Genomic DNA, 26,068 nt, shown 5'->3' on the forward strand with positions numbered 1-26,068 from the left:
GGCAGTGAGCGCCACACAGTGGGAATAGAAATGAGCAGTTGGACAAATGTCCTTGACCCAACCATGAAAGGCCTGAGCCCCCAGTGTCCATGCAGCGGGCTGGGGTTCACCCCAGGATTCATCAGCATCTCCCAAACACTTTGGAGGATGGGAAGGAGGGCATTCCTTTCACAGAAAAGCAAACATCACCATAGAATGGAGAAAGCACACAACATCGAGTGGTGACATCCTCTTTGTGTTACAAGTCTCCTTGTCTGCACTCTGGTCCCTGAAGGGTTTGGGACCCTCTCACCCGGTAGTTGAAAGATGAAAGTTCAGCTCTCCGGGCAACCCCCAGGGCCACACATGAGACTTGGCACTGAGAGAGTGGGCAAGGTGCCCAGGCCTCCTGACTGCTTGCCCTGTGTTCTTGCATCTCTGTTCTATGGTCTTCTCCTTATTTACCCACCTCTTTAGGAGATAAACCCCAAGGTATTCAAAGGAGTTCAGGTGGTAGAGTCAAGTAAGAGAAATAGCAAGAGGAAGGAAAGGAATCAAGATGTATTGGTGCTTGCTCTGTTCCCAGTGCTCTCTCTGCATAAACTCATTTACTCGTTGTAACCACTCTACAGAGTGAATGTGGCTGCATCGAACAAGCAGGTCCACCAAACACAGAGCATGTCATTCACCTCCTGGGTCACATGGAGTAAAAGGGGGGGGTGCGGTGTGGAATTTGAACTCACATCTATCCGATGCCAAACCTTTGGCCTTCATTCTATTCCATCAACATCGATTAACTTGCCCTGCTGGCTTGGCTAACTGGTTGACCTTTGACCTATGAAGCAGGAGATCACCGTTCTCACCGTTCTATTCCCTGTCAGGGCACATGCCTGGATTACGGGGGTCAATCCCCAGTGGGGGATGTGCAGGAGGCAGACTCTCATCATTGATGTTTCTATCTCTCTATCCCACTCCTTCTCTCTCTGAAATCAATAAAAATAGTTTTAAAAAAATGAATTAACCTGCCCGTACAGAGCAGAGTGGAACAAATTTGGAGTGGGCAGGAAGCACCTTTGTTTTGAACAGGAGAGAGGAAATGACGAATCTCTGGGCTACTCTCTGACTCTCTTCCTCTGATCGATTGCAGCTGCCCGGGCCTCCACGCCATGAACAGCACCCCAAGGGATGCCCAGGCCCCAAGCTACCGCGAGTGCCTCCTGCCTTCTGTGGCCCGGACCCCCTCTGTCACCCAGGTCACGCCAGCCAAGAAGATAACTTTCCTCAAGCGAGGGGATCCTCGGTTTTCCGGGGTTCGCCTGGCTGTCCACCAACGCACCTTCAAGAGCTTGGGCACGCTGATGGATGAGCTCTCCCAGCGTGTGCCCCTCTCCTTCGGGGTGCGCTCCGTCACCACGCCCCGAGGCCTGCATGGCCTCAGCGCCCTGGAGCAGCTGGAGGATGGTGGTTGCTACCTCTGCTCCGATAGGAAGCCGCCCAAGACCTCCAGTGGGCCAGGCCGGCCGCGGGAGAGAAGTCCCCCTGCTCAGCAGTCCCAGGATGTTGAAGACCAGTGCGAGGGGCCAGGAACATCCTCTTCCCGGAAAAATCCTAAAACCCCAAGGAGGATAATGTTGGTTAAGAATGGGGACCCTCAATTCCAGCAGACAATGGTCCTCAGTCACAGAGACACCAGGAGCCTGTCGGCCTTTCTCAGCAGAGCCACAGGCCTTCTGCACTTCCCCGTGAAGCAGGTGTACACGCCCAGTGGGGAAAAGGTAGGCTGTCAGGAATGATGTTTTCTTTAAAAAGTCCTCTGGACCTCAGAGCAAAATACTCAGATGGGATGGGTAGGTCATCCTTAAAAAGAGGGGCTGTTGCCTGGCTGTGTAGCTCAGTGGTTGAGTGTCCATCTATGAACCAGGAGGTCACTAGTTCAATTACATGCCCAGGTTGTGGGCTCAGTCCCCAGTGAGGGGCATGCAGGAGGTAGCCACTCAAGATTTTTCTCTCATCATTGATGATTCTCTTCTGTCTCTCTCCCCCTTCCTCTCTGAAATAAATGGGATATATATATATATATATATATATATATATATATATATATCTGTTGCCCTGCAGCTAATTAAAAGTAGATAGGGTGGAGGCGTTCATCAGTTAATCAGACAACTGTTATTCATATTATTAGCTATCATTTAGCGAGCACTTAGTGAGCCCCAGACACTGCCTTGCACACTTTCATGACTTTCTTCTCCAATTCTCCTATTATCCAATCTATTGCGTGAGAGTTCAGTGCAGGAAACAGAAACTACTCGATGTACCTTAAGCAGAAAGGAGTTTAATACAAGGCATCAGGGGGCTTCCGAATCTTCAGACATCTGGAGGGATGAAGTCTGGGCTACAGGATGACTCTGAAACTCTGAGGGAGCTGCTACCTCTGCCTGGAGCTGCTGTGATCACTGAGCTCAAGCTGGCATCTCGGCTGTGGCATCCAGGCTTCCGAAGCTGAGGTCTGGAAACTGCCGCATGTGCACCTTGGCGCAGGGGGACACTGGAATGCCGGCTCTGGCCATTGCTGCGGAGCTGCCACCGCCTCTGATAACGTGTTTAGAGCTTTCTAAGTCCTGCAGGACTGGGACACACACCAGAAAGAGAGTGGGTTAGACATTGATGAATCTAGGGCATAGCCTCCACCACACCGACTCTCGAGGCAGTCAATATTACCCCATTTGTGGAGATAAGAAAATGGAGGCACAGAGGTTAAGTCACTTGCTCACAGCTGTATGGCTGGGAATGCTAGGGCCCGCCTTCATGATTTCAGAGTTGTGCTGTAAGAACACTTCTGAATTGTGGTGCATTGGTGGTGCTCTAGCATGTGCTGCATGCAGATGTTACAGACAAATAGGACTGGGTCCCTACCATCAATTGGCTACAGTTGTGAGAGGGAGAGAGCAGGTGCAACATAAATTAATTGGAGGAAAAATTAGCATATTTCCATATAGACTTACTACAGAGCTATTAGCGTTTCTGTAAACAAAGCAACTTCATTGCTCCCGGGACAGGCTGTGTCACGATTATTTGATTATTCGTTTGCAGGCTCTCAACTGGATGGACACTCTCAATAATATTATTTTTTTTTCCTCATGAGTCCTAGACCTCTATCTCTTTCTAAAAAGGGAGCATCATTTCGCCTTGAATTCTGCTTTCTTCCTTGGAAAAGTCTGATTTTCTAGAAGCATGGCTACATCTGCAATTGGTAGAGTTGGGTCACCCACATTTGCATTTGTGCGATGGACCAGTGATCTGAACCAAAAGAGAGAAGTACCTGGTAGTTTGAGACCAACTTTTGATGAACTGGGTTGAGAGATCTGGTGGACAGCACACTGAATGTCATCGTGGGAGGAGAAGCTGCAAGCGTTCTCTCTTTTGTTTCCATTTCCTTGTTAATGAACATACCCTTCTAATTTGAGAGAATGAAAAAGAGCAGATTCAGCACTTTAAAGATGGAACTAAATTCCCCAACATTGCTCATTACAATGTAATGCTATAAATAGTGCAAACCCTCAGATACGCAGGGGCCTCGGGGGCCAGGTGAGGTTTTTCTAAAAGCAGGGACCTGTTTCCTGGAATGCAACCCAGCACTGATGTTGCCCACTCAATCCCAGCCCAGGACATCCAGCTGGTGGGGCTGTGGCTGGGTGGGAAGGGGATGACAGGAGCATCTGGGCAGGAGCTAGAGAGCCCTTCCTTGGAGGAGACTGGGATGGAAGGGCTCCCTGTGCAGAGAACAGTGCCTTGCCCTTCTCCACTCCACAAGGGGCAGAAGCAGAGGCGACGGGCTCAGATTATACTGGAAAACACAGATCAAACCCAAGAGAGGGCTCTGCCTGGGAAAAGGTGGAATAGTGAATCAGGTCTCCATATGGAAGCTGGTTGCTTTAAAAAATGCCTATTCTGGGGGGTGGGGGGGAGGTATGAGTGTGGGCAGGGAAGCAGACCAAAGCTTCATGAAGTCTTTTCCAGCTGAAGCATCCAGCATAACCTCTAATCCACAGCCTCTTACAGGAGGGTGTAGGTGGAGAGGAAGATTAGGGGGTAGGACCTCAGTCCCGCACTGGTTATGGCAAATGAATGGAGTTCCTTCCCTTGGATCTGAAATCTGCGGTGAAATGGACCAACATCAGCAAAGGGCCAGAGAGAGGGATTCTTTCTCTACCTGTGTCTCCCTGAGCAGAAGGGAGGTTCTGCAGACCAGGCCTCCTGACTCAACACTCTCCTTCAGGTGGGTTCTCTGAAGGCTCTGCTGCGCAGCCCCTCGGTGCTGGTGTGTGCCGGCCATGAGCCCTTCAGACCTCCGGAAGGTGCCAAAAGAAGTGGGACTGGAACTTTATCGGGGCAGACGTCAAGGAACAAAAATGGTGAGTGGGTGTTGGAGTTTCCCCAGTGTGGTTTGCACTGGATGGTGGATCGGGAGAGCTGGGTAGATATTCCTTCTAGGTAATTTAGGGATCCTGCCTTTGGCACCAATTCTTGGACAGCCAGTTGTTTGGGGTCTCTCTTGCTTCTTCTTCCTCATCACATCACCATCAACCTTGACCGGGTTGAGAATTTGACTGGGGTATGAGAGAGGGAAGTGTGGTATTTAGAGATTAAGGATTAGGAAGAGATCTTCTACTCTAAGTTTCCAGGATCTAAAATTAGCTTTATTAAGGACTATGGTGGGCATGAGATTACGGAGGCCGTGGGCTATAGGTATGTGGCATTTGCATCATTTAAGGGCCACGACTCTCTTAGACAGCAGTGAGGGCCAAATGGGCTAAAACGAATGATACCATCAATCATCTATCCAACCCCTCCATCTAAACATCCCACTATATCCACCCAAAGGCCTACTATGTGCCAGAGTTTAGGCTTTGTTATTTAAAAAAAACAAAACAACACGTTCTTTTGAAAGCACAATTAACAATTGTAGAAGAAGAGTTTCAGCAAAGTTATTGGAATGGCAATAGGCAAATTTTGGCAAGTCAACAAATAATATCCTTTGTGAAAAGCTGTTGAGAAATGATAATAATGGTGTCGGTGATTGCCGCATGCCAGGCACGGGAGCTACGGAGACCCCTTAGCCACAGCCCCTTCCTGGAGGAGCCCCCCTTCTCATTCAGTGCTTATGAAAGAGCAGTTTTACGAAACCTCCTCCTGCTCAGATGCACTCGTGGTGGTCTGCTCTTTTGCTGGCCACAGGCCCACCCTCCACTAGCCCTTCCTCTTGTCACGTGTTAGCTCAGGAGATGAAATGAGAAAGCGCTAGGGCTGTATTCTTTCTTGAGGTTCATTTCTTTCTGTCTGCAGTAGCCCCTTCTCCTCCTTTTTTATGGGGGGGGGTAGGCTTGACTATCAGGACCTGCTATTGTGTGTCCAGGCCCTCCTTGCAATCATTTATCAACTCCAAAGCTTGATGAGTGTCAGGATGATAAATCACCACTAATAATTGCAAAGCATTTTACAGTTTGCAATCAGGTGCGTATGCAGCAGCTTATTGATTTTACTTCTGGGGGTGTGCGGGGGTGAGCAGGGCTAGGAGTTAGCGCTGGGCACTGCTACTCTGCCGGCTTCCCCTGCTGTCTACTGAGAACGCACTTTGTGCTAGGAACGCACTTCTGTGCTAGGAAGTTTTGTTTGTTTGTTTGTTTTTAGGAAGTTTTTATATGCATTGCCTTGCATTGTCCAAACACACTTCCAAATAGATACCATTATTCCTATTTTACAGCTCAGAAAAGAGGCTCTGCCAAAAGCTACACAAATAGGAAGTGGCAGGGTTGAGACTGAATTCAGGCTTCAAGTTCATCTCACTTTGCTATGCAGGTTCACAAACAGCCGACTGGGTATTTGTTCTAGAATGGTTTCTGCCCTGCTGTGTGGTTTGGAGGCGGCAGGGTGTTTAGGTGTAAGAGGTTCCTGTCCGGCCTTTTTGCTCCTGCCCTAAAGCTGCCCCAGCCGCTCACTATCTTTTCCTCTTTCTCTTCCTCTGCATCGTGTGCCAGGGAGCTGGGGCCCCAAGGCCAAGCCAAGCATGACCCACTCGAGGTCCAGGCCGGGAAGCAGGCCACAGCGGTCTTCCTTGCTGTCAGCGAGGGCTGGTCTCGGCGACCCCCTGGTGTCCCCGCATCACACCAGGGTGGGCCCTGCTCCCGACCGGCACCCTCAGGACATGCCTGCCCAGCTGGGTCCGTTGGTGGCCCGTGATGGCGTGGAGAAGAAGGTGCACTTGAACGAGGACGGCAGCCTGTCTGTGGAGATGAAAGTCCGCTTCTACCTACTTGGCAACGACATGCTCCTGTGGCCCAGGAGGGCCGGGAGGGCCAGTGGGCAGGGCCCTGTTCCCAGGGAGGCAGACCCCCTCCACTGTGTGTGGGAGGGCCACCCTGGGGGCTCCTTGGAGCCTGGGACACAGGGGCTGGGGACCCGAGAGGCAGGATGCACAGAAGCCTGTGAGCGAGGCCAGTGGCAGCCAGGGTCCGGATATGAGATCTGGACGAACCCCCTGTACACCGCCCAGAGAGAGGGGACGGCCTTCTGGGGGAGTTCCCGGCTGGCCCAGCACTCCCCCTGCAGGGGCCCCTGGAGCCGAGGGGTGGCCGGCAGGACAAGAAGCAGCCAGGACAGCGGCAGCCCTGCCTCCAGTGACAGAGCCCCCGAGGGCTCTGAGCCAAACTCCTGCTGCTCCAGGTCCCCAGAGGGCAGCATGGGCAGCTGTGCCCTGCACCTGGCCTCCGGGGCTGCCCCCCAGAGAGGATCAGGGTGGGAAGCTGGTGGCACACCCCAGGCTGCTGAGGGCCCGGGTCCAGAGGGAGCAGGGCCGGGCAGCAGGGGCCACCGCTGCCTGGAACCCAGGGCCCAAGGCGCGGCGGGTGCTTTTTCTGACGTCTCAGCGAGTGCCGGGGCTCAGGGGGAGTCCAGTGAAAGGGGTGAGAGGCACCAGGGCCACGCCAGCAGGACCAGGCTGGTGACTTCCCCACGGAAGGCCACCCCCGGGGCAGGACCCTGCTCCTCTACTGCGGATCCCTCGTCTTTGAGGAACGAGGACCCACGGGCGGAGGGGAGTGAACAGGACACTGGCCCCCCACAGCCCAGGGGTGGGCCTGGGAGGAGACTGCCCCTGGCTTCCGGCCGTTTGGGCTCTGGGGACACTGCAGAAGGCTGCTCCCCGGCCTCCACCTGCACCTCAGCCACAGGCAGGAAAAGAGAGCAGGAGAGCAGAGCCAGTGCTGTGTCCTCACCCAGCATTTCTGGCCTTGGCCGAGGGGCCCAGAGAGGCCGCCCCAGGCAGCACCACAGCCAGAGGCACACCCACTGCCCGCTCGACTCACCTGTGTCCAGGCCAATGCTGGGCCCCCCCAGCACAGGCAGGCTCTGCCCAGCCCACCCAGCACCACGCTTTTCTGGAAGCTCCTCTAGCACCAGGAACCCGGCCTCCCGGGACCCAGGGCCACCCTCCTTGGCCTCTCCTAACTCCCAGGATGCACGAGGGGTCAGCAGTGTCCCTGTTACTCCTGTGAGCAGTTCGGACTGTGCTTCCAATTTCTACCCCCCATTCTCTCCCTCTGCCGAGACCGAGTTCAGGTCACACTCACTCTCCACCACATCCGACCCTCTCAGCTCCCCAGGAGGTGGCCTGGGAGGAAAGGCAGGGGGCGGCCCCAAGGCTTCCCGGCCCTTGAGCCTGCCAGTTGGACAGCATGAGGGGGACAAGCCAGGAGCCCACCGCGGGGGCTGTGGCTCACAGATGGGCACATCCCGGGCCTGCAGGGCCCATGGTGGTGAGACGCAGGCCTTGCTGGCCCCCCAGCCTCCGGGCAGCCAGGGGCCCCTCTCTGAGCCCTGCTTGGTGTGCAGCGGGTACTGTCCCACTCCGCCCAGGGCAAGGCCCCCTGTCAGGAAACACCCTTCGTGCAGCAGCAATGGAGACCATGGTGCTCACTGGGGGTCAGGGGGCGCCGAGGAGGGGGAGGAACCGCTAGACGTGCAGCGCCCAAGGCCCCCCAGATCTCTGTCAGGGGGCAGGGGGACAGCAATCAGAACAGTGAGAAGGGGCAGCCCCAGCCCAGGTCCCCGGCCTGGGAGAAAGTTCCAGGCTCAGGTCGCTGGTGGAGGGGAAGGCCTGGAAGAGCAAGAGGACAGTGGTCGCGTGACGCCGGGTGCTCTGCCCCGGGCCTCGCCAGAAGCCGTGGTCCGTCGATGGCTGAGCAACATCCCCGAGGAGCCCGTGCCCCTGAGCTATGAGATGGTGGATGACAGCATGGAGGTGGCTGGGGACGGCCCGGAAGGCCCCACGGAGGACCCTGTTGACACACATCCCCCAGAAGGCCTGGAGGAGCCCATTCAGGCCAGACAACCGTCCCTGGAAGGGGCCGCCAGCGAGCAGGCAGACCCAGAGGGAGCCCTCCCGGTGACTGGTGACGCTGGTCCCCAGCCAGGAGAGGTGAACTTGGCGGAAGCCCCCGCGGAGGCTGGAGCAGGTGAAGGGGCTGCTGGGGACTGTGGTGGGAGCCAGTGTGTGCTTCCCCGCAGTGTCTCTGTCTCCATACAGATCATGAAGGCGCTGATGGGCTCCAAGCAGGGCCGGCCCAGCAGCCTGCCCGAGGTGTCCGGCCCGGAGGGCAGGAGGCTCGGCCACTCTGCCCGGGCCCTCATCACCTGCCTCGCCAGGCTCCACTTCTTCAATGAAGACCGTGGGTCTCCCACCGGCAAGGCGAGGTTCACAGACTCCTCTCGGTGCCAGGAGCTCCTGAGCACCTTGCAGGCCTCGTGGCCCGGGTGTGGCCTCCGGCGGGGCGAGCCGGACTCGGGCCCCCGGGGGTGCGGCAGGAGCCAGGCTCTGTCGGGCCTCGGGCCCCACGCTGTGACTGAGGCCTTCACACCAACGTCCTCATCCGGTGTGGACGTCGGGAGTGGTTCTGGAGGTTCAGGGGAGGGCAGCGGACCCTGTGCTGTGGACTGTGCCCTGGTCTCTGAAAGGGGAGAGCTGCCCTCGGATATCCCCTACCAGAGGCCTGACTCCAGAACCTCAGAGAACCCAGAGGAACCGGGAAATCATGAGTCGATTGGTTCCATGGCCTCTTCAAGTTCCCAAGCGTGGGCTGGTGCCACCAGGAGGGACGAGGCAGGAGGAAGCTGCGGGGAGCAGGCGCGGGGCAGGGACCTGGACCAAGTAGTTGAAAACAGGATGCGAGGAGAGGCGGTGCAGTTAGAGAAAACGCAAGAAGAAAAAGGAAGAGCAGAACCGCATGGAGAGGGTGTCCGTGGATTTCTAGAAGAGGAAAGAACCACCGGACAAGACTCAACAGGGGCTGGCTCTCAGGATGGGTCAGATGCCCGGGAAGATGAGAGCGTGCAGGAAGAGGAAGCAGGAGAGCCTGCCCCCACCGTACTGCACCCTGCAGGGAGGAGAGAGAGGACCCTTGGCGGCCTCACTGAGAGAGACTCAAATGCCAGTGGGAGTCAAAGCAGCCCCAGTGCTGAGCCTGGTTTGGAGATGCTGCCCAGAGCAGCTGACTCAGGCCATGAGCAAACCCAGGCCAAGTTCACCCAGGGGGCTGCAGAGAAGGGCACTTCTGTGGCTCACAGAGTGTCTCAGGACCCTGACCCCCTCTGGGTGTCCAGGCTGCTGAGAAAGATGGAGAAGGCCTTCTTGGCCCACCTGGCCAGCGCCATGGCTGAGCTCCGAGCCCGCTGGAGCCTGCAGAACAATGACCTGCTGGACCAGATGGTGGCTGAGCTGCAGCAGGACGTGAGCCAGCGGCTCCAAGGCAGCACCGCAAACGAGCTCCGAAAGATCCAGAGCCGGGCGGGGAGGAAGGCCCCGGGGCCTCCCAGGGTAGCCCTCAGGTGGGAGACGTCCCTGCAGACAGAGCAGCGCAGGAGTCGCCTCCAGGGCCTGCGCAACCTCTCGGCCTTCTCTGAGCAGACCCGGGCCCTGGGTGCCCCCTCCCTCTCCTTGGACGATGTGCCAAATTTCAGTGGAGCCCTGGGGACCCAGCTGAGTGGAGAGGCCGGCCCGGAGGAGTTCTGTCCCTGCGAAACCTGTGTAAGGAAGACAGTGACTCCTGTGTCCCCAAAGGACATGATGGGCATAGCCAGGGCACCCATTAAAAAGGCCTTTGACCTGCAGCTAATTCTGCAGAAGAAACAAGTAGGATGTGCTAATGGGGAGACAGCAGGGATGGCCCCTGAGAAGACAGGGATGGAGGTGCTTCAGAGAGACCCCTCAGGGACAGGGACTGCCCAGGGAGCTGATGGAGGCCTGGAGCTGGGGTTAGGCCGGGGCCCTGGGGCAGAGGAGGGGGATGAGGATGTGGGCAGAGGTGAAGGTGCAGGAGGAGGAGAGGAGGAGGAGGCCACTCAGAAGAGCGGAGGGAACACAGACCCCTATGGAGGCCACCCCTCGGAGGCAGTGGGGTGGGAGGAACAGGGCGCGGGTGACCAGGGAGAGATCAGAGAGGGGGGCTCCGGGGCGGAGCTCAGTGTGCAGAGCGAAGCCTGGGGAGGCGCTGACCGAAGTCCAGGAGGACAGAATGACACCAGCGAGGTCCAGGATGTGGAAGGAGAGGGCCAGCCCAAGTCGGGAAGAGGAAATCTAGGCGAGAAGGCAGGGAGTCCACAGGCTGGCCCCAGGCAGGGTCAGTCAGGTGAGGCTTCTGGACACAGCAGCCCAGACCAAGATGGGGGGCCAACACCACCCTCTGCCTCAGGTGGAGACACCCCAGGCCACAGGTCAGGCCGGAAAACAGGCCTCTCCTCATCCAGAACATCATCTCTGGGAAACTGCTCTCAGCTCTCCCAGAAGGGCTCTGAGGAGGGGTCTTCAAATGGAGACATGAGCACGTTTGGAGATGAGCCCAAGGGAGTCCCGGGCTCCGATAGAAATGGCACAGGCGTGTCTCTGGAAAGCTCCACTTCTGCACGAGAAGGACCCTCCTCGGGCTCTGGGACTCCAGAGCGAGGGACAGATGAGGGTCTGACTTCAGAGCCCAGAGCAGTCCAAGGCTCTGACTTAGGAGCTGAGACGAGAGTTAAAAGTCTCTCTGGGACAGAAATTAGGTTTGGCAACCTCGCCATGGACGGGACCCATGGCTTTGGCCACGACGACTTAGATTTCTAGAGATCCAGCCGTGAGGTGCCCATGAGTCGGCAGCTCTGCTTTTATTCGTGTATTGTCTACAAACCTGAGCATGGCTCAGCCCCCTGGCGATGTACAAGGAGTGTGGGGGAAAGACCAAGGACGTGCCAAGGGCACAGCCACACCATGCTGTCCTGGGTTCTAAATTCTGGAGCTTCAGAGGGCCCGCTGGCCCTCCCAGGCACTGTGTGAAGGTTATCGCAGCTCCGCCCTGCTGTTCCAGGTCAGCCTGCCCCTCCATCTGCCTGCGGAGCCCAGGGGGATGGGACTGCTTGGCAGAGCTCCAGGAGAGTTTTTGTTTGTGTGTTTGTTTTTTTGCGAGCAAGTGTTTCTCTCATTCTTTTGTCTATTGATCTCCTGTTATTTTTCTCCTTGGCCTCTCTTGGCACTCACCTCGTTTGACTTTGAGGTCCTTTTCTCTAAGTCTTGAATATATTTGGTGACTCTGCAGATGTGCAAAAATTCAGGGAGAAGCAGATAAATTCAGGGTCATTGGACAAAGTTTGTTCTTAGTGTAAAAGACCAAGTGCATTTCCTTTTTAAAAAATATTTAAATTGATTTGGAGGATAGAGAGAGAGAGAGAGAAAAAGAGAGAGAGAGAGAGAGATTGATTTATTGTTCCACTTATTTATTCATTCAGTGGTTGATTCTTGTATGTGCCCTGACTGGAGATCCAACCTTCAACCTTGGTGTATGAGGATGGGATCATGCTCTAATTAACTGAGCTACTTGGCCATGCTTCTTAACTTATGTATACATTTTTGGGTAATGGAAACTGTGAAAAAGGGGAAAGAAGGAAAAGCAGTCACCTATGATCCCACCACTCAGAGATAACTTGTGTTAGAGGTTTGATTTTTTTTCCTATCAAATGGTTTTTCTAACCATTTGATGGTGGATGTCATCCTTATACACTTCTTTTTTTTTTTTAAACTTAACAATGTAAGCATGTTCCCTCTTTATCTCCAGATCTTTATAAATCTACTAGAGGCCTGGTGCACAAAATTCGTGCACTGGGAGGGGGGGGGTCTCTCAGCCCAGCCTGCGCCCTCTTGCAGTCAGGAGCCCTCAGTCAGACATCCTTAGCACTGCCGCAGAGGTGGGAGAGGCTCCCGCTCCTCAACCATGAGCCCGGCTTCTGGCTGAGCAGCGCTCCCCCTGTGGGAGTGCACTGACCACCAGGGGGCAGCTCCTGCATTGAGTGTCTGCCCCCTGGGGGTCAGTGCATGTCATAGCAACTGGTCGTTCAGCCGTTTGGTTGATTTGCATATTAGCCTTTTATTATATAGGATTTTAAGTACCCGAATAATACATTATTTATACTAATAAAAGGGTAATATGCTAATTAGACTGGATAGACTGGATGTTACAGACAAAGCTACAGTTCCGGGGGCCAAGGCAGAGGTGGTTAGGGGTGATGAGGCCAGCAGGGGAGAGCAATTAGGGGTGATCAGGCCAGCAGGGGAGAGTAGTTAGGGGCGATCAGGCTGGCAGGGGAGAGTGGTTAGGGGCGATCAGGCAGGCAGGCAGAGTGGTTAGGGGCGATCAGCAGTCCTGGATTGTGAGAGTTAAGAGCCAGCAGTCGGACATCCCCCGAGGGGTCCTGGATTGGAAGGGATGCAGGCCAGGCTGAGGGACCTCTCCCCCATGCATGAATTTCATGCACTGGGCCTCTAGTGAGAATATAAAATACTTTACTGCATCATTTCACTCTTGTCAACCATTCAGATGGTTTCCATAATTTTTTAAAAACGTTTTTCCCCCCTGAACTGCAGATAATTTTTTTAGGATAGACACCCAGGAATGGAATTACTGGGTCTAAGGATATTGACTTTTTTTGAAGGCTCTGGATATCCTGCCACCAAACTGTTTTTCTGAAGGCCTGTACTAACTGACATCACTTGGCCCAACACCCTCTCACCGGTGTTTGGTCTAGTCTTTAAAACGAGAAATCTTTTGCTAACTTCATGGGAAAGAAGACTATCTCATTTTAATGGGGTGTTATTTTAGCTATATTTTATCATTACTGAGATTACAGAGTTTTCTATGTTTTTACAAAAGCTATTTGCATGTAAGTTATATATATGCCTTTTGCCCATTTTTCAACTGGAATCCTACCTTTTTTTAATGAATTGATTTCTATGTGCCCCTTATAATACTTTTGAAATTCTGTTTATCACTTTTGAGATTTAGAAAATGCCCTTTCTCTGTACCCTCCTATAGCCAGCCTTGGCCTGGGTCCCATCTGGGTAGGGAGCTTCGTGATGGGGCTGAATTTCTTTGACTCATACATGACCATTTTGTATATTGAGACTGATGAAAACAAGAATAGCTGTTGTTCACTGGTTATGTAAATGTAAACATTAATAATAAAAATAAATAAGTAATCTATAATAATAAAAGGGTAATATGCTAATTAGACTGGATGACCTTCCGGACGATGCCAGGGCTGCAGCTGTGGGATTGAGGAAGCCGCTGTGGCTGCAAGGGATCCAGGCAGCTGCTACGGCTGCAAGGGCAGGATCCAGGCTGCTGCCACGGCTATGAAGGCCTACTCTTGCACGAATTTCATGCATCAGGCTTCTAGTAATAGATAAAACAAATGTTGGACCTGGGCTGTGTCCTCGTGCCTGTAGCCTTTGTTCTTTTCTGTTTCTGAGTGCTGGAGATATTCTTACTAAAACTTGACATGTTTTTAAAATTTCTTTGCAGGTGGTTCTTTAAAGCTTTTACATTAAAATTGCATCTCTCTCTCTAGGAACCAGTACCTTTGCCAGAAGCTCCCAGTGGAGCAGATTGCACTGTGGGCTTGGTTTAGATGTGGTGATAGGCAGGGATGTCCAGCACTTAGTGGACATGGAGCTCCCACTTCTTCTGTCACCTAAGTCCCCAGGAAACGCCTAAGAGATGTTCCAACCATAGTCTGCTAACTCCCTAAATGACAGAGACAGCCATTCCTGGCACCTACTGATCTGGCACTAAGTGGTAGAGAGAATGCAATGGAGAGACCACTGCTTGTTCCTGTCACTTCAGCCCGCCCCTGATGCAAAACTCAATTCATTCATCACTTCAAGTGTTGCTGAAGTATTTACAGTATCAGTAGTTACACAAACATTTTCAGACAGAGAGTTCTCCTCGAACTACGTGGAACAGGGAAGTAAGTGGTGGTGGAAAGAAACCAAGCTCTTCCTCCTGGCCTTGTAGCTGGTGGGGCTCAGAGATTCCAGTTCCAAAGCACCATCTTTCTGTGGCTGAGGATTAAAGAGCAGGGCCAGGTCCCAGGCCCAGAGATTCTGACCTTATGGGTCTGGATTAGGGTCCCAGCCCAGCTACTTTGCCAAACCCTCAGATGTGTATGATGTTCCGTCGAGGTGGCCCATCCCTGATTTAGTCCAGCTTCCTTTTTTCAGGTAAGGAAACACCCATCTTGCGAAAGAGAAGTGCCTAAATCACACAGCTGGGTAGGTGGCCAGGCTGGGACCGGACAGCAGGTCTTTCTTTTTCTATTCCTCTCTTCATCGTCCCCTTCACAAAGCTTTGGGTGGCCCCTCAGAGAAATACAACAAGCAGCAAACCTGCTCCTTTGTTCCCGGCCAGCATAGCTCGGTGGCTAAGCATCAACCTATGAACCAGGAGGTCAAGGTTCAATTCCCAGTCAGGGCATATGCCCGAGTTGTAGACTCGATCCCCAGTGTGGGGCATGTAGGAGGCAACCAATTAATGATTCTCTCTCACCATTAATGGTTCTCTCTCTCTCTCTTCCTCTCTGAAGTGAATAAAAATATTAAAAAACAAAAACAACAGCCACCTACTCCTTTGTAATCCAGACCTGTGCTCCCCCCACCTGCACCTCCACCTACCCTCGTCTTTGCCCCAATTCCTTGCGTCCGCGTCTGTCCCTGTGGCCCAAGCTCTGTCTCCAGAAGGGCCCTGCTAAGGTGCCCAGTGGAGAAGTCGCCTGCCTTTAGTCTGTGAAGCCCTCAGTGCGGTGCAGCTTGCAAGGGGTCATGTCCTGAGAGGTTTCCAAACTCAGCATGGGCCAGGTTTCCCCTTTACTTTAATAAACATGCAAACAACCTGAAAGCTTCGCTAACAGGGACAGCTCCACTCAGGAAGTTCTGGTTCAGTGTGTCTGACGGTGGGCCCAGGGACACATGTTTCAATGAGCAGCTGGAGGAAAACCCACGTACCCCCCCTTCCCAGTTGCCTGCCAGACCATTAGCTTTGCTGTTCTCCCTCGTTATGTAGTCTCCCCAAGGGATAGTGCAGGTCAGTATCAGTCAACCTCTCTCCCTCTGCTTCCCTCTCCTGAGAGGCAATTAGGGTGAGTAAAGCGAAGTCTCCCTCTGCCGGCCCCCTATCCACCCCCAGTGTCCACAGGCACAGCCGGCAGCCCTGGCCACTGGTTGTCCATAGAACTCACCTGGGGCAGACATGGACCTGGGCCACCAAAGTCCTCGAGTTTATGCCCTTACTCACCAGCTACCCGGCAGAGTGACCTAAACCTGTTTCATGACTTCCGTTGAAATGGGTCAGGCATAGCCTCCTGGGGTAACTGGCCCACGGTTTCAATCCTCCATCCATTGATACTTCCCAGCATCCAAGTTGAGCCCCAGGATCCAAGCTGAGCCCCAGTACCCAGGGGAAGAAGGCGGCTATCTCATGATGCTCCTCCTCTGGGCCAGGTCTTCACCTGCCCATTGCTTCTGCTCCCTTACCCCAGACAGCCACCTGGGCCTTCGTTCCTCTGGGTTTATAGAGACCTATGTTCTCCAGGGTTCTAAATGTTTAGACCTAGTTGGGGTGTTCACAGCCCAAGGCATCCAGTTTGTCAATGAGAAGACCCCCACTGAAGCTCAACAGGTCAGGAAATGGGCCACCTCCCACTGCTGCTGCTGTCTCTCCTCCATTTTCATCTAGATCCCCCTCCAACTCAACTCACTGCTCCCGCCACCCTCTTGACCTGGAAATCACTGCTGGTTGATTATTTTCCAAACTCAGGGACTTTGTTCAGTCATCATCTCCCTGGACAGAGGTGGCCCATACCCCTAATGACACCCCTCTGGCTCTGAGACTATGTCTCCTCCGCATGTCCCTCACTAGCCCAGCTCCGGCTCCTATTCTTTGCCTGCACTTTGAACCTGAAACACTGGCATCTCCCCACCCTCAGCTCATTGCTCTCGCTCCCCTTCATCTCCCTGGATGATTGCTGTTTCTGCTCCTGCGTTTTGACTCGTGACTCCCAAATCCAGGGCTTCAGCTTCCAGCCCAGAGCAGAGCTCTACCCTCTTCCTCAGCCCATTCCTCTCCCACATGCTCACCTGACACCACCAGCATCCATCCTAGACTCATCTCTCCCCTCACCGCACCGTGGCACCGCCAGCATCCATCCTAGACTTATCTCTCCCCCCACTATGCCATGGCACTGCCAGCATCCATGCTAGATTCATCTCTCCCCTCACCTTACCATGGCACAGCCAGCACCCATCCTAGACTCATCTCTCCCCTCACCACACTGTGGCACCACCAGCATCCATCCTAGACTCATCTCTCCCCCACCATGAGAGCATGATGTGGATAAACCATTATGGACATTTGGATGGGCAAGGCTACCTTCAGTTTGGCTGTCCAGGAAAGCGCCAGGTGGACAATGACACTGGGCCTGGGTCTTGCCTAATAAGCTTTGGTGAGAGATGAGGGGAAAGGCATTCCAGGTGGAGGTGATGGACAATAGGAGCAAAGGAACAGAGAGGTCAAGCATGAGCTTGGATGGTGAATAGTGATAGACAGGGTCTCTGAAGTTGAAGGTGTATGAACAGAGAGAGTGTGGACATATACAGGGCCCCATAGCACTTAAACCCCTGGGCTCCAGGATAGCCCTGACCTTTGGCCAGAGGCATCAAAAACAGTCCTGGATTAATTTGGGCTGTTGCCTTTCCACTGGGCTCGAGCCCTTGCTGTGGGAATTCAGCTCGGTCTGAGTGCCCTTCAATGGAGGGTCTACTTTGTGCTTGAAGGTGCAACTTCCTCCTATCCACAAGGAAACCAGCAATCTTTCACTGCGTTCCTAAGGCGTATCTGGAAGAGGCTTTTGTGTACATTGTCACCTTTAATACTTGACACAACCCTACAAATTTTTCTGATTGACACTTTATGGATGAAGAAATGGGTTCAGAGGCGAGTCGCCCAAAAATGTACGGCTGGTAATTGCGAAAGCCTTGATTTGAACCCAAATTTGACTCTCCTTGGCCTGGGTTTCTTCTTCCACACAACCTGGCACCAAGCCCCACATTCTGAGGGTCTTCTTGTCTTGCACCCTTGGGCTGGGCTTTGAGCCCCACCAAGTCCCCTTGGAGCCCCATTGCCAAATGCCGGTCGGTGTAGCTGTGCTCTACTGGGCTTGCACCTCTGGCCACATTGCAGTGCTGCCCTTATCTGCTGGGCTGAGTCTTCCAGGTTCTTATATCTTGTCCCAGCTGGTGTCTCCTTACCCCAGGACCCACCTCCTAGGGTCATCCCTGATACCTCCCCAGCCTCTCCCTGATAAGGAACTGGGAACCTGTGGTTTTCCAGCTCTGGGAAGCCTTGGGAAAGCACTGAATGTGTTTGTTTGTCAAAAGGACTGGGGGAACCGGGGATACTTGGCATGCAGGTGCCAGGATGCTGAATGCCCTGCAGCACATGGGCCAGTCCCTCACAGGATGGGAAGTCCCACCCCAAATGCCACAGGTATTTTTATTGCTGCATTTTATAATTGGGGAGACTGAATTTCAGGAGCAGAGTGGCTCCCCTATAGGCACAGGGCTGGAGAGAATCAGCATCCTTCTCCTGATTTCTGTCTCTCCTATCTCCCGGAAAGATTGAGGCTGTTTCCTAACATTCCAGGCTGCTTGAGAACACCCTGCCTCAGGCAAAGGGATGAACTGGGGAACCTATCAAAGCTTCATCAATCACAGTAGTTCCAGGAAAAGACAGTCCCAGGGAGCAGATACTCCCCTAGTGCACTGGATGGAAGGGTGGAAAGGGTGAGAGTTGGAAAGTGATTCATTTATTGGAAAAGGCTGAACCCCACATCCTATTTTGTCCTGCCCCAGCATGAGGAGCTTTTCCTGGGCCTGGAGACAGGCCCCAGCAGGACAGGCAGCTCTAGAAAATGTTGGGGACCAGGGCTAACGAGAACAGCTCTTTTGTTTTGCCTTTAGGGAGCAATGATCTCTCTTCCCCAATGACCGCAGCCTTCCATGCACACCTGGCCTTCCCAAATACATATCAGAATCAAATCCTCAAAGAGTTCTGAATTTGAGGGGTGGGGTGAGGGGATAGAATGCCTACATGATAAGCTGAGTCTAGTCCCTCTTTGTAAACCCTTCTATGACACCAGAGAGTGCCCAGTTCATCCTGGCTTTGAAGATGGAGAGGATGATTTCTGCCAATGGGTTCATTGCCATCAGACATCACAACAGCACCGTGAAGGCTGATTGTGAGAGGGTTCCCTGCATTCCTTGGGCCTGCGTTTCAGGGCGCACCGCTCACCAGAAGACTGACGTTTGTTAGGACTTTCATCCAGCTCACGTTGAGCAGCTGTTTGGTGCCAGGCCATGTGCTGAGGACACAGAGATGAGACCACGGCCCCTGATGTGCCCATTTCCCGTAGCTGCCTGTGTGGCCCTCCCTGGGGTTCATTGGTCAGCAGTGCTACCCTCCTGACCTATAAGTGAAATAGCAGAGCTGTGTTCCTGCTCCATGTGCCCATGTGACAGCGGAAACCCCAGACAGTGGCTGAGAAACTGGGACGTGCTGTGGAAGAGGCCTCAGCAGCAACCACAGCAGCAGGCCAGGCTGTGTGACTGGTGGCACGATGGGCTGGGTGTTCTCCAGGCAGGAAAGACGGGCTCAGGACGGGGTGAATTTGTCATGAGCTGAGACTGAAGGTCAGGGGGCTGTAGGGTGGGGATGACAGCAATGAGGAGAAACCATGGAAAGTCATGTGGTGTGTGGGGTGGTAGTCTGTGGGTAGAGGGTGTAGGGCAGAGAGGGGGCTAAGAGCCACAGAAATGGAGGTGCTCTGAGGACTCCCCCAGGCCAGTGACCTGAGAAATACCCAATCTGGAAGGCAAAAGAGTTTGGTTAGAATGAAGGGGATGGAGCTTTGGCCAATGTGAGGGCAGGCCTCTTCCCGTACCTCCAGGAGGACCAGGCTTCAGCCAGCCCAGCCGGCAGCTAAGGTGGTCCCTGGCTCAAAGCCCCAACCAGCCATCAGGACCCAAAAACGCAGACCCAGGAAGGATTGGTGTGCAGGGGCCAGGATGCTGAACGCCCTGCAGCACGTGGGCCAGACCCTCACAAGGGTGAGTAGTCCCACCCCAAAGGCCAATCTAACAGAGGTGGTGGCAGCTGACAGGCTGGGGAGCAACCAGCTGAGGCCGAGAAGAGCCAGGACTATCAGGACCCCTGGATCCCTGGGGGAAGGGCCCGGCCTCACAAAGGGTGTGGCCTCAGATCCAGGTGTTTCTGCCTGAGGCCTTGCACTCTGAGGGTCAAGATGGCCTTCCTTGCTGTACTTGGCTTCTAGTCCTGGCTCCGTCCCTAACCCACGTCCTTAGAGGGTCCAGCCATTCCTCCTTAACTCGGGAGGCAGGATTCACCAGGCCCTCCCTGTGGTTAGCAGCCACAGCAGAGGTCCCAGAACAAGACTGACTTCCCAACTGACTCAGAAATGCTTGGCTTCCAGGGCTGGCGACAGTGAAGTGTTGGAAAAGTACCGCCGTGTTTCAATTATTTTTGTCACGGAAGCCTGAGACTTTCAGACCCTATACCTGCTGCATCTTGGCTCTGCTGTGTATATGTTTCTGTGTCACTGGAGCCTAGCGCCTTGCTGGACAGATAAGAGCACAGAGGTCCAGAGAGGTCGCGCCCTGGCCCAAGGTCACAGAGCAAGTCAATGCGGAGTCAGGCCTAGAAACTGGGTTCCCTGATTTGCAGGCCAGGCTGACTCCCCGGCCCCAAGCTGAGGCCTCAGAGCCCAGGCCGCCTCCTCTGCTCCTGTGGGTGAGAGCGCGGGCAGGGAGGGCAGTGTCCCAGCCTAATTAGACGCTGTAGAGGAGCAGGGACATGGGGGGCCGTGCTCGCAGATTAGTGCCCCCTCCATAGATCATAGGCATGCCAAGGACATAATAAATAATCTGCCCAAAGGTTTTAAAGGTAAAAATCAGCAAACCATTAATAACGTTCCCGGCACCATACATCACGCTGAAATCTTCCCATTACCGCTCCCTGAGCCGATTCGCATTTTCTGGGCTGTTTCTCCCCCCCTTCCCTTTCCAGTGTATCCTGCTGCAGGCGTGAAGCCCCTCCCCTCAGCCTGCCTGGGCCTGGAAGGATGGGAGTGTGGAACCTTGTCGGACTTACCGTGGAGGTTCTGTTCAGGTGTGTGGAGGGATGGACAAGGGAGGGACGTCCCCTTCCCTTTCCAGGGACCCTTCTGCTTCTGCTTCTCCTTTCAGTGGGTGGGAGGGAGCTTGCCTACCTCTCCTTCCGGCTTTAAGTGGGAATAACTCTGTGGCCTCCCTCTCTGAGAGGCCAGGGAGGTTTAATTAATGAATGCAATGGGGTCACTTTAAAAATCAGAAAAGTGCTGATGGCTGCACTTTCCAATTCCTGGAGTCCAGAGCTCTGAGGAGGCAGCGGGCTGGGCCTGGGCTCTGCGATGGGGTTCACGGGGCACGGTATGTAATTTGAGGGCAACATGTGGTCTCAAGCGAATCAAGAGCTGGGATGAGGGAAACTAGCAGGGGAGAAGCTGGGGCAGGAGATGGTGGACTGTGACGTGGGGTGGCACCAGGATAGGTGACAAAGCAAGGTGGCGGGAAGCCGGGGCATGACGCCTGAGTCCCCTCTGCAGCACGAGGGAGAGACTTGGCCTCGTCACCCTCTTTGGCCTCAGCTTACTCAGTTAGAAAAGACGGTCCTTTGCAGCTGCCATGTGACATACTCCGTGAGTTCTTTGAAAGGCACATGGCTGAGTGGCTCCTGCAACTGCCACAATTGAGTGGTTTCTTGGATGCAGAGTCCACACCGAAGACAGAAGAAGAATTCCATGCTAGCTAGTGTTCCCTCCTACGAAGGTCCCCTTATGGGACCACTGTAGGGGGCCTCTCCTGGCAGCGTGGGGAAGGGGGTCCCATCTCAGCTCTTTGGTCACGACCTGGGTGACCTCAGACCAGCCCTTTCACTCCTCTGGGCCTGTTTGCTTACCCACCACACTCCTCGAGTCCCTTCCCCGCTCTGCCTGCTGGGCTGAGTCACCTCCCTGACTTCCCATCAAAGAGCAGAGCTATGGGCTGGTGGCTCCGCAGGACCTCTGGCGTGGTCCTAGCTTGGGGCCTGGGACCTGCCAGCCTCAGCCTTTTTGGACCTTGACTAAGATATGCACCTCTCTGTGGGTTCTGTTCCAGTCTTCCCACCCCACCCCCCAATCCAGCTGACCGCACCTCCCAGGAGAGTGGCACTGCACATTTTACAAAGCCCAGCCCGGTGTCCTCAGTCCCTCAGCACGACCCAGTGGAGAAGCAAGGTAAAACCTGCCCTGATGTGGACGCGTAAATAAGAGGGTTAGAGAAACCCGCCAGGAAAAGGCGTCTTGGGCAGATCCCTCAGGTGGTGACAGCCAGTGGCTTCTCGGAGAACCGGAGGAGACCGATGCCTGCTGGACAAGGACAGTCCCTCTCCAGGGATGAAGGGCCTGTCCTCAAGCATCTTGGGGTGTGAAGCAAACCACGCACCCTGTGAGCCAGGACTCAACTGGGAATCACGTTTCACAAGAAAGACTCAAACCCTCAGGACTGTGAGTCCCATCCCACCTGGACTGTGCAGGGTGAGCTCAGAGAGGAGATTGGGCCCCACAACACCAAATGTCCTCCCAGGCTGGTGGGATGTCCCAGGACCAGATCATCTCAGCCACCTGTGTCCTGAGGGAAGCCTCCTTCTAGTGGAGGGGCCCCAGGGGTACGTGGGAGGATCCCGAAGTCCCCTTCCGCAGACTCCTCTGTCGTCCCTTCTTTATACCTACCTTTGCCCATCTGTCACATGCTCCTTGTAATTTAGGGCAAGTCACCAATGCCTGTGAGCCTCAGTTTACCCATCTGTGACAATGGGGCCTTAAAACCCACCTGACTAAGAGGTTGTGAGAATGAGATGGGTGTAATAAATGTGGACACGTGCCATAGTAAATATTTTAATAAGTAAGTTATGATTATGACAGGTTTAGAAATTCCCTGCTTAGCAGGGAGAGCATGCTCCTGGCGTACAGCCGGGGTAAGCGCATTCAAACCGGAGGGGAGTGAATTGGGGAAAATTTCACAAAAGAGATAGCCTGTGATCGGCACTTTGAAGAAAGAGCAGGGTTTTGACCTGGAGGAGTTGGGAGCTGGGGTGGGAGATTCCAGGGGAGGAGACAGAAGCATCAAAAGCCCAGAAGTTTAGGGAGGGTCCAGCTTGACCAGACACAGGCATGTGTGTGTGTGTGTGTGGGGGGGGGGCTTTTTGGCCTAGATGCCTGGCTCCAAAAGTCCTCCTCCTCTCACTGGGCTACGTGCCATGGCCCAGGCGTCAATTCTGATGATAGAATGCACTTTGCCACCAGCTGTCCTGGGAGATTCGACTCCCTGTCACTGTGACAGACCCTCGGCCCATCTCAGGCCTTGATGGATGGCCCCCACACTGGATGTCATACATCTCCGTCTTCCCCAGAAGCTGTGACACAAGTAATTGGTGTCATCTCTGTTGATTGCATGCCAAATGCTGACAAAACAGTCCGTAACAGGGAGCTCTGTGCACTGCCCTTGATTGTGTGGGTGAGGGCACTGATCCAGCATACCCCCCACCCCCAGCTCTCTGGGGGTACCCCAGGGAGAGGCAGCGGGACCAGTTAGGAACAAATGCAAAGGTATCCTGGCCCCAACCTGGAGAATGTGCTAGAATCTTTCTAAATGGATGCAGTTCAGTGTTCAGTGGCCAGGATTTGCTCCCAGGGCTGCACCTGGTGTCTGACACCTACCTCTCTGGTCAGTGCAGCCCATGGCTGCTCTGTATCCTGGGGACGTGGAGGTGGAGGCCTTCAAAGGTGCCCTGGCTCCTGCCAGCAAAGCTGCTACCTTTCCCTTTTCAGATGATGCCGCTAAGGTTGAATGAGTTTTACCCACAAATACAGATTGAGGTGTGTGCGAAGGGCGGTGCTTGGGGATCGGGTGGGAGTACTTAGGAGGATAAAAGCCAGGTTACCTGCTCGTGACCAGGTAGACCTTGCACTGGGTCAGGCCCAGTCTGGCTTGGCTGGGTCCTTGACCTGTCTGATCTCCGGTGGAGACGGGTGGAGTAGCCTCTCAAACCTCTGATCTTTCACAAGAGGATGGCGGCCCCACCCGCAGCACGCAGCTCAGCGGAGGCCTGAGCTGAACCAGGAGCCCACACATGGGCCCTCCCAGGTGTTGCAGACAGAAACACCTCCTACTCCTGACACCCGATTCCCAGCCAGAGCTCAACAGAATCAGGGTCGACGGAAGATTGCCCGGGGGCTGTGTGAAACATCCAATTCTTCTGATAACTAGAATCTGCCCCTTAAAATGTTGCCTTAAAATGAAGCCGAAACAGCAGACAGCTGGGCCCATGGGCCATATCCCAGACCCTCTTTCTAGGGCCTTCCATCCCGACCCTGTCTGACCTGGGAGGAGCGCTGAGAAGCAGGCCCGCCTCTCTGGGGAAGGCGTCATTGCCTCACTCTGAATTCTCTCCAGGAGGACTTTGGGCAAGAATTGGTCTTTGTGTCAAAAATAACATTTTGGTATTTGGGTTCTTCTTCTAATTATTATTTTTTGCTCCTCCCAAGCCACAGCTGGTGATCATATTTCTCTCTCAAGGGGCCTGATGCGTCCGTGCCCCTCACCTGCGCGCTGGCCTCCATGACAGGCCCTGCCGCGGACACCCCTCTCCCGGCTCGTTTTACCTCCCGGCCCTTGTTTTCTTTTCCCCTCAACTTCCTTCCATGTTTTATTTCATCTCCTTGTATTTTCCGCATCCTATAGGTAGCTTGAAGTCCTTTCCAGTATAAGGTGGGCTAAGCAGTGAATAAACAGACCGTCTCAGTACCTGCGGTCTGGGCTTTGCACAGAAAACAGGCAAATATTCCTCAAGGCTCATCATTGACCCCTTGGACCACTCCTGCGGTCTCCAATTCTGGCCTGGGGCAGGGCGGGGTGGGGTTGAGTGTACAGGGCTGGGCAAAAGTAGTTTTACAGTTGTTCATATGGAAAATAATACAATAATTAATATATTATAATACAAGAATAAAGTCTGTGTTTCGTGTACTTACAACTGTAAACCTACTTTTGCCCCACCCTGTATTCTACACACATTTGCCTCATACCTCCCACATGCTGTGCACCGTAGACAACCTGAGGCACCTCAGCAGACACCCCTGGCTGAGAGTAGAGGACTCAGCCAGCAAGACAACTAGGTCTAATGTTTGGCCAAACCCCGAGATATTTATCTATCTGCTGCCCCCAACAGCCAGTCCCCCTGAGTGATTCTCAGGCCTGTCTTTGTGTTGTCCTGTGGGTACCCAGCTGCTCTGCACCTATGGGGGGGGGAGGTTTAAAGAGCCCTCTTGCTTGGCACGACATAGGCAGGGAGGCAGGAGAGTGAGTTTGAGGGGCTCCTGGGGTCAGCTCTGTGGTCATCCTGGGAACCATCGTCTCCTGTTCTAGCTGTGGACACTTGCCCTCCTGACCGGGGAGGCCCGGAAGGTCCCTCCTCGGGTTAATGATTCCCTGTCGGCACTGCCCCACCCACACACAGAGAGAGAGGAGGCTCTTGGGGATTGGAACAATGTGACGGCTGCCCTGAGGAGGGACAGCCAGCCGCCAGCCCTCCTTCCTGGGGCTCGGGGCACCCCCCTAACCACCTCCAGACACAGAGCAGTCTCCGGCCTGGCCCCTGGGACCTGCAGCTCCTTCCTCGGTCCCCGCCTGGCCTGGGAGAGTCCCCGCGGCCGGCTCATTGTCCCACTCCTGCACTTTTCCTCTGCCGCATTGTTCCCGTTATCAGCATCCTACAAGCTGCAGCGGCTGCACAGGAAAGTGTGGCTGCCGCTGGGGCCGCTGCTGAGGCGGCGATGGGCCCAGGTGTCCTGCTGGCGGGGCCGCCCGCACAATCAGGTCCCCCCACGCCTGTCTCAGAATCCCGGCCGCCTGCCAGGGCCATGGGGTGCAGGGTACAAAGCCGTGTTCTCTTAGGGGTATTTTGGTTCCTGGTGCTTACGGCGCTGGGCCCACGCCCTTTGCTTTCCAGCTATGATGTCATGAGGCACGCACTGTTTCTGCAAGTCTCTCCACCAGAGTCCCTGGCTTGCAGTTTTCTGCTCCGTGAAGCACAGGCCTGTCTGCTCTACTGAAAGGCCAAATAAGGCTGAGGAAACGAAAGTGTGAAGGGCCCTCTTCACCCACAGTTCCGGGCCTTTCTGAAGTGAAGGGTTTAGGTCAGAGCGAACCTAATAAAGCAGCTGCTTGACAGAGTTTTTGGGGCGAAGGGTCTGGGGGGAGGAATAAGGAACCCTATTTTTGGTCTGCACTGGGCTAGAATATTTTAGCTGTCTTAGGAGAGCTGGGTGGTAACAGCGTTAGCAAATAAAAAGAAAGGACACCCAATTTGATTTGAATTTCAGATAAACAAAAAATAATGTGTAAGTATACGTATTTCCCATGCAATATTTGAACTGGGCGTCCTATATTGTATCTGGCAGCCCGCTGTAAGACCCCCTGTGTGGTCCAGAATGCTGCAGGGAGGCCTTTGGGATGTTCAGACAGGATTAGGGAGATGAGGCAGGGGATCGCCTTCCTGGATCTGTCTCATTCCCAAGAGCTTCT

General features: G+C 54.2%; 1 protein-coding gene across 1 annotated transcript; it reads left to right on the forward strand.

The window, feature by feature from the left end:
* The first annotated feature begins 1,145 nt into the window (after nucleotides 1-1,145).
* Nucleotides 1,146-25,438, forward strand: RP1L1 (RP1 like 1). Its single transcript, XM_023753084.1, has 4 exons — nucleotides 1,146-1,754; nucleotides 4,259-4,394; nucleotides 6,018-10,661; nucleotides 25,251-25,438. Exons 1-4 carry the CDS (start codon nucleotides 1,146-1,148, stop codon nucleotides 25,436-25,438), a joined length of 5,577 nt encoding a protein of 1,858 aa, XP_023608852.1.
* The last annotated feature ends 630 nt before the right edge of the window (nucleotides 25,439-26,068 follow it).

Source organism: Myotis lucifugus, unplaced genomic scaffold, assembly GCF_000147115.1.
Source record: "Myotis lucifugus unplaced genomic scaffold, Myoluc2.0 scaffold_1, whole genome shotgun sequence".
NCBI lineage: Eukaryota > Metazoa > Chordata > Mammalia > Chiroptera > Vespertilionidae > Myotis > Myotis lucifugus.

Excerpts from the sequence above, each read along its gene's own strand:
- RP1L1 (XM_023753084.1), top strand. The coding sequence starts at position 1,146 with ATGAACAGCACCCCAAGGGATGCCCAGGCCCCAAGCTACCGCGAGTGC. Across the intron at positions 4,395-6,017 it reads GACGTCAAGGAACAAAAATG|GGAGCTGGGGCCCCAAGGCC; the intron begins GTGAGTGGGTGT and ends ATCGTGTGCCAG. Across the intron at positions 10,662-25,250 it reads CCCCAGGCAGGGTCAGTCAG|CATCCTACAAGCTGCAGCGG; the intron begins GTGAGGCTTCTG and ends TCCCGTTATCAG.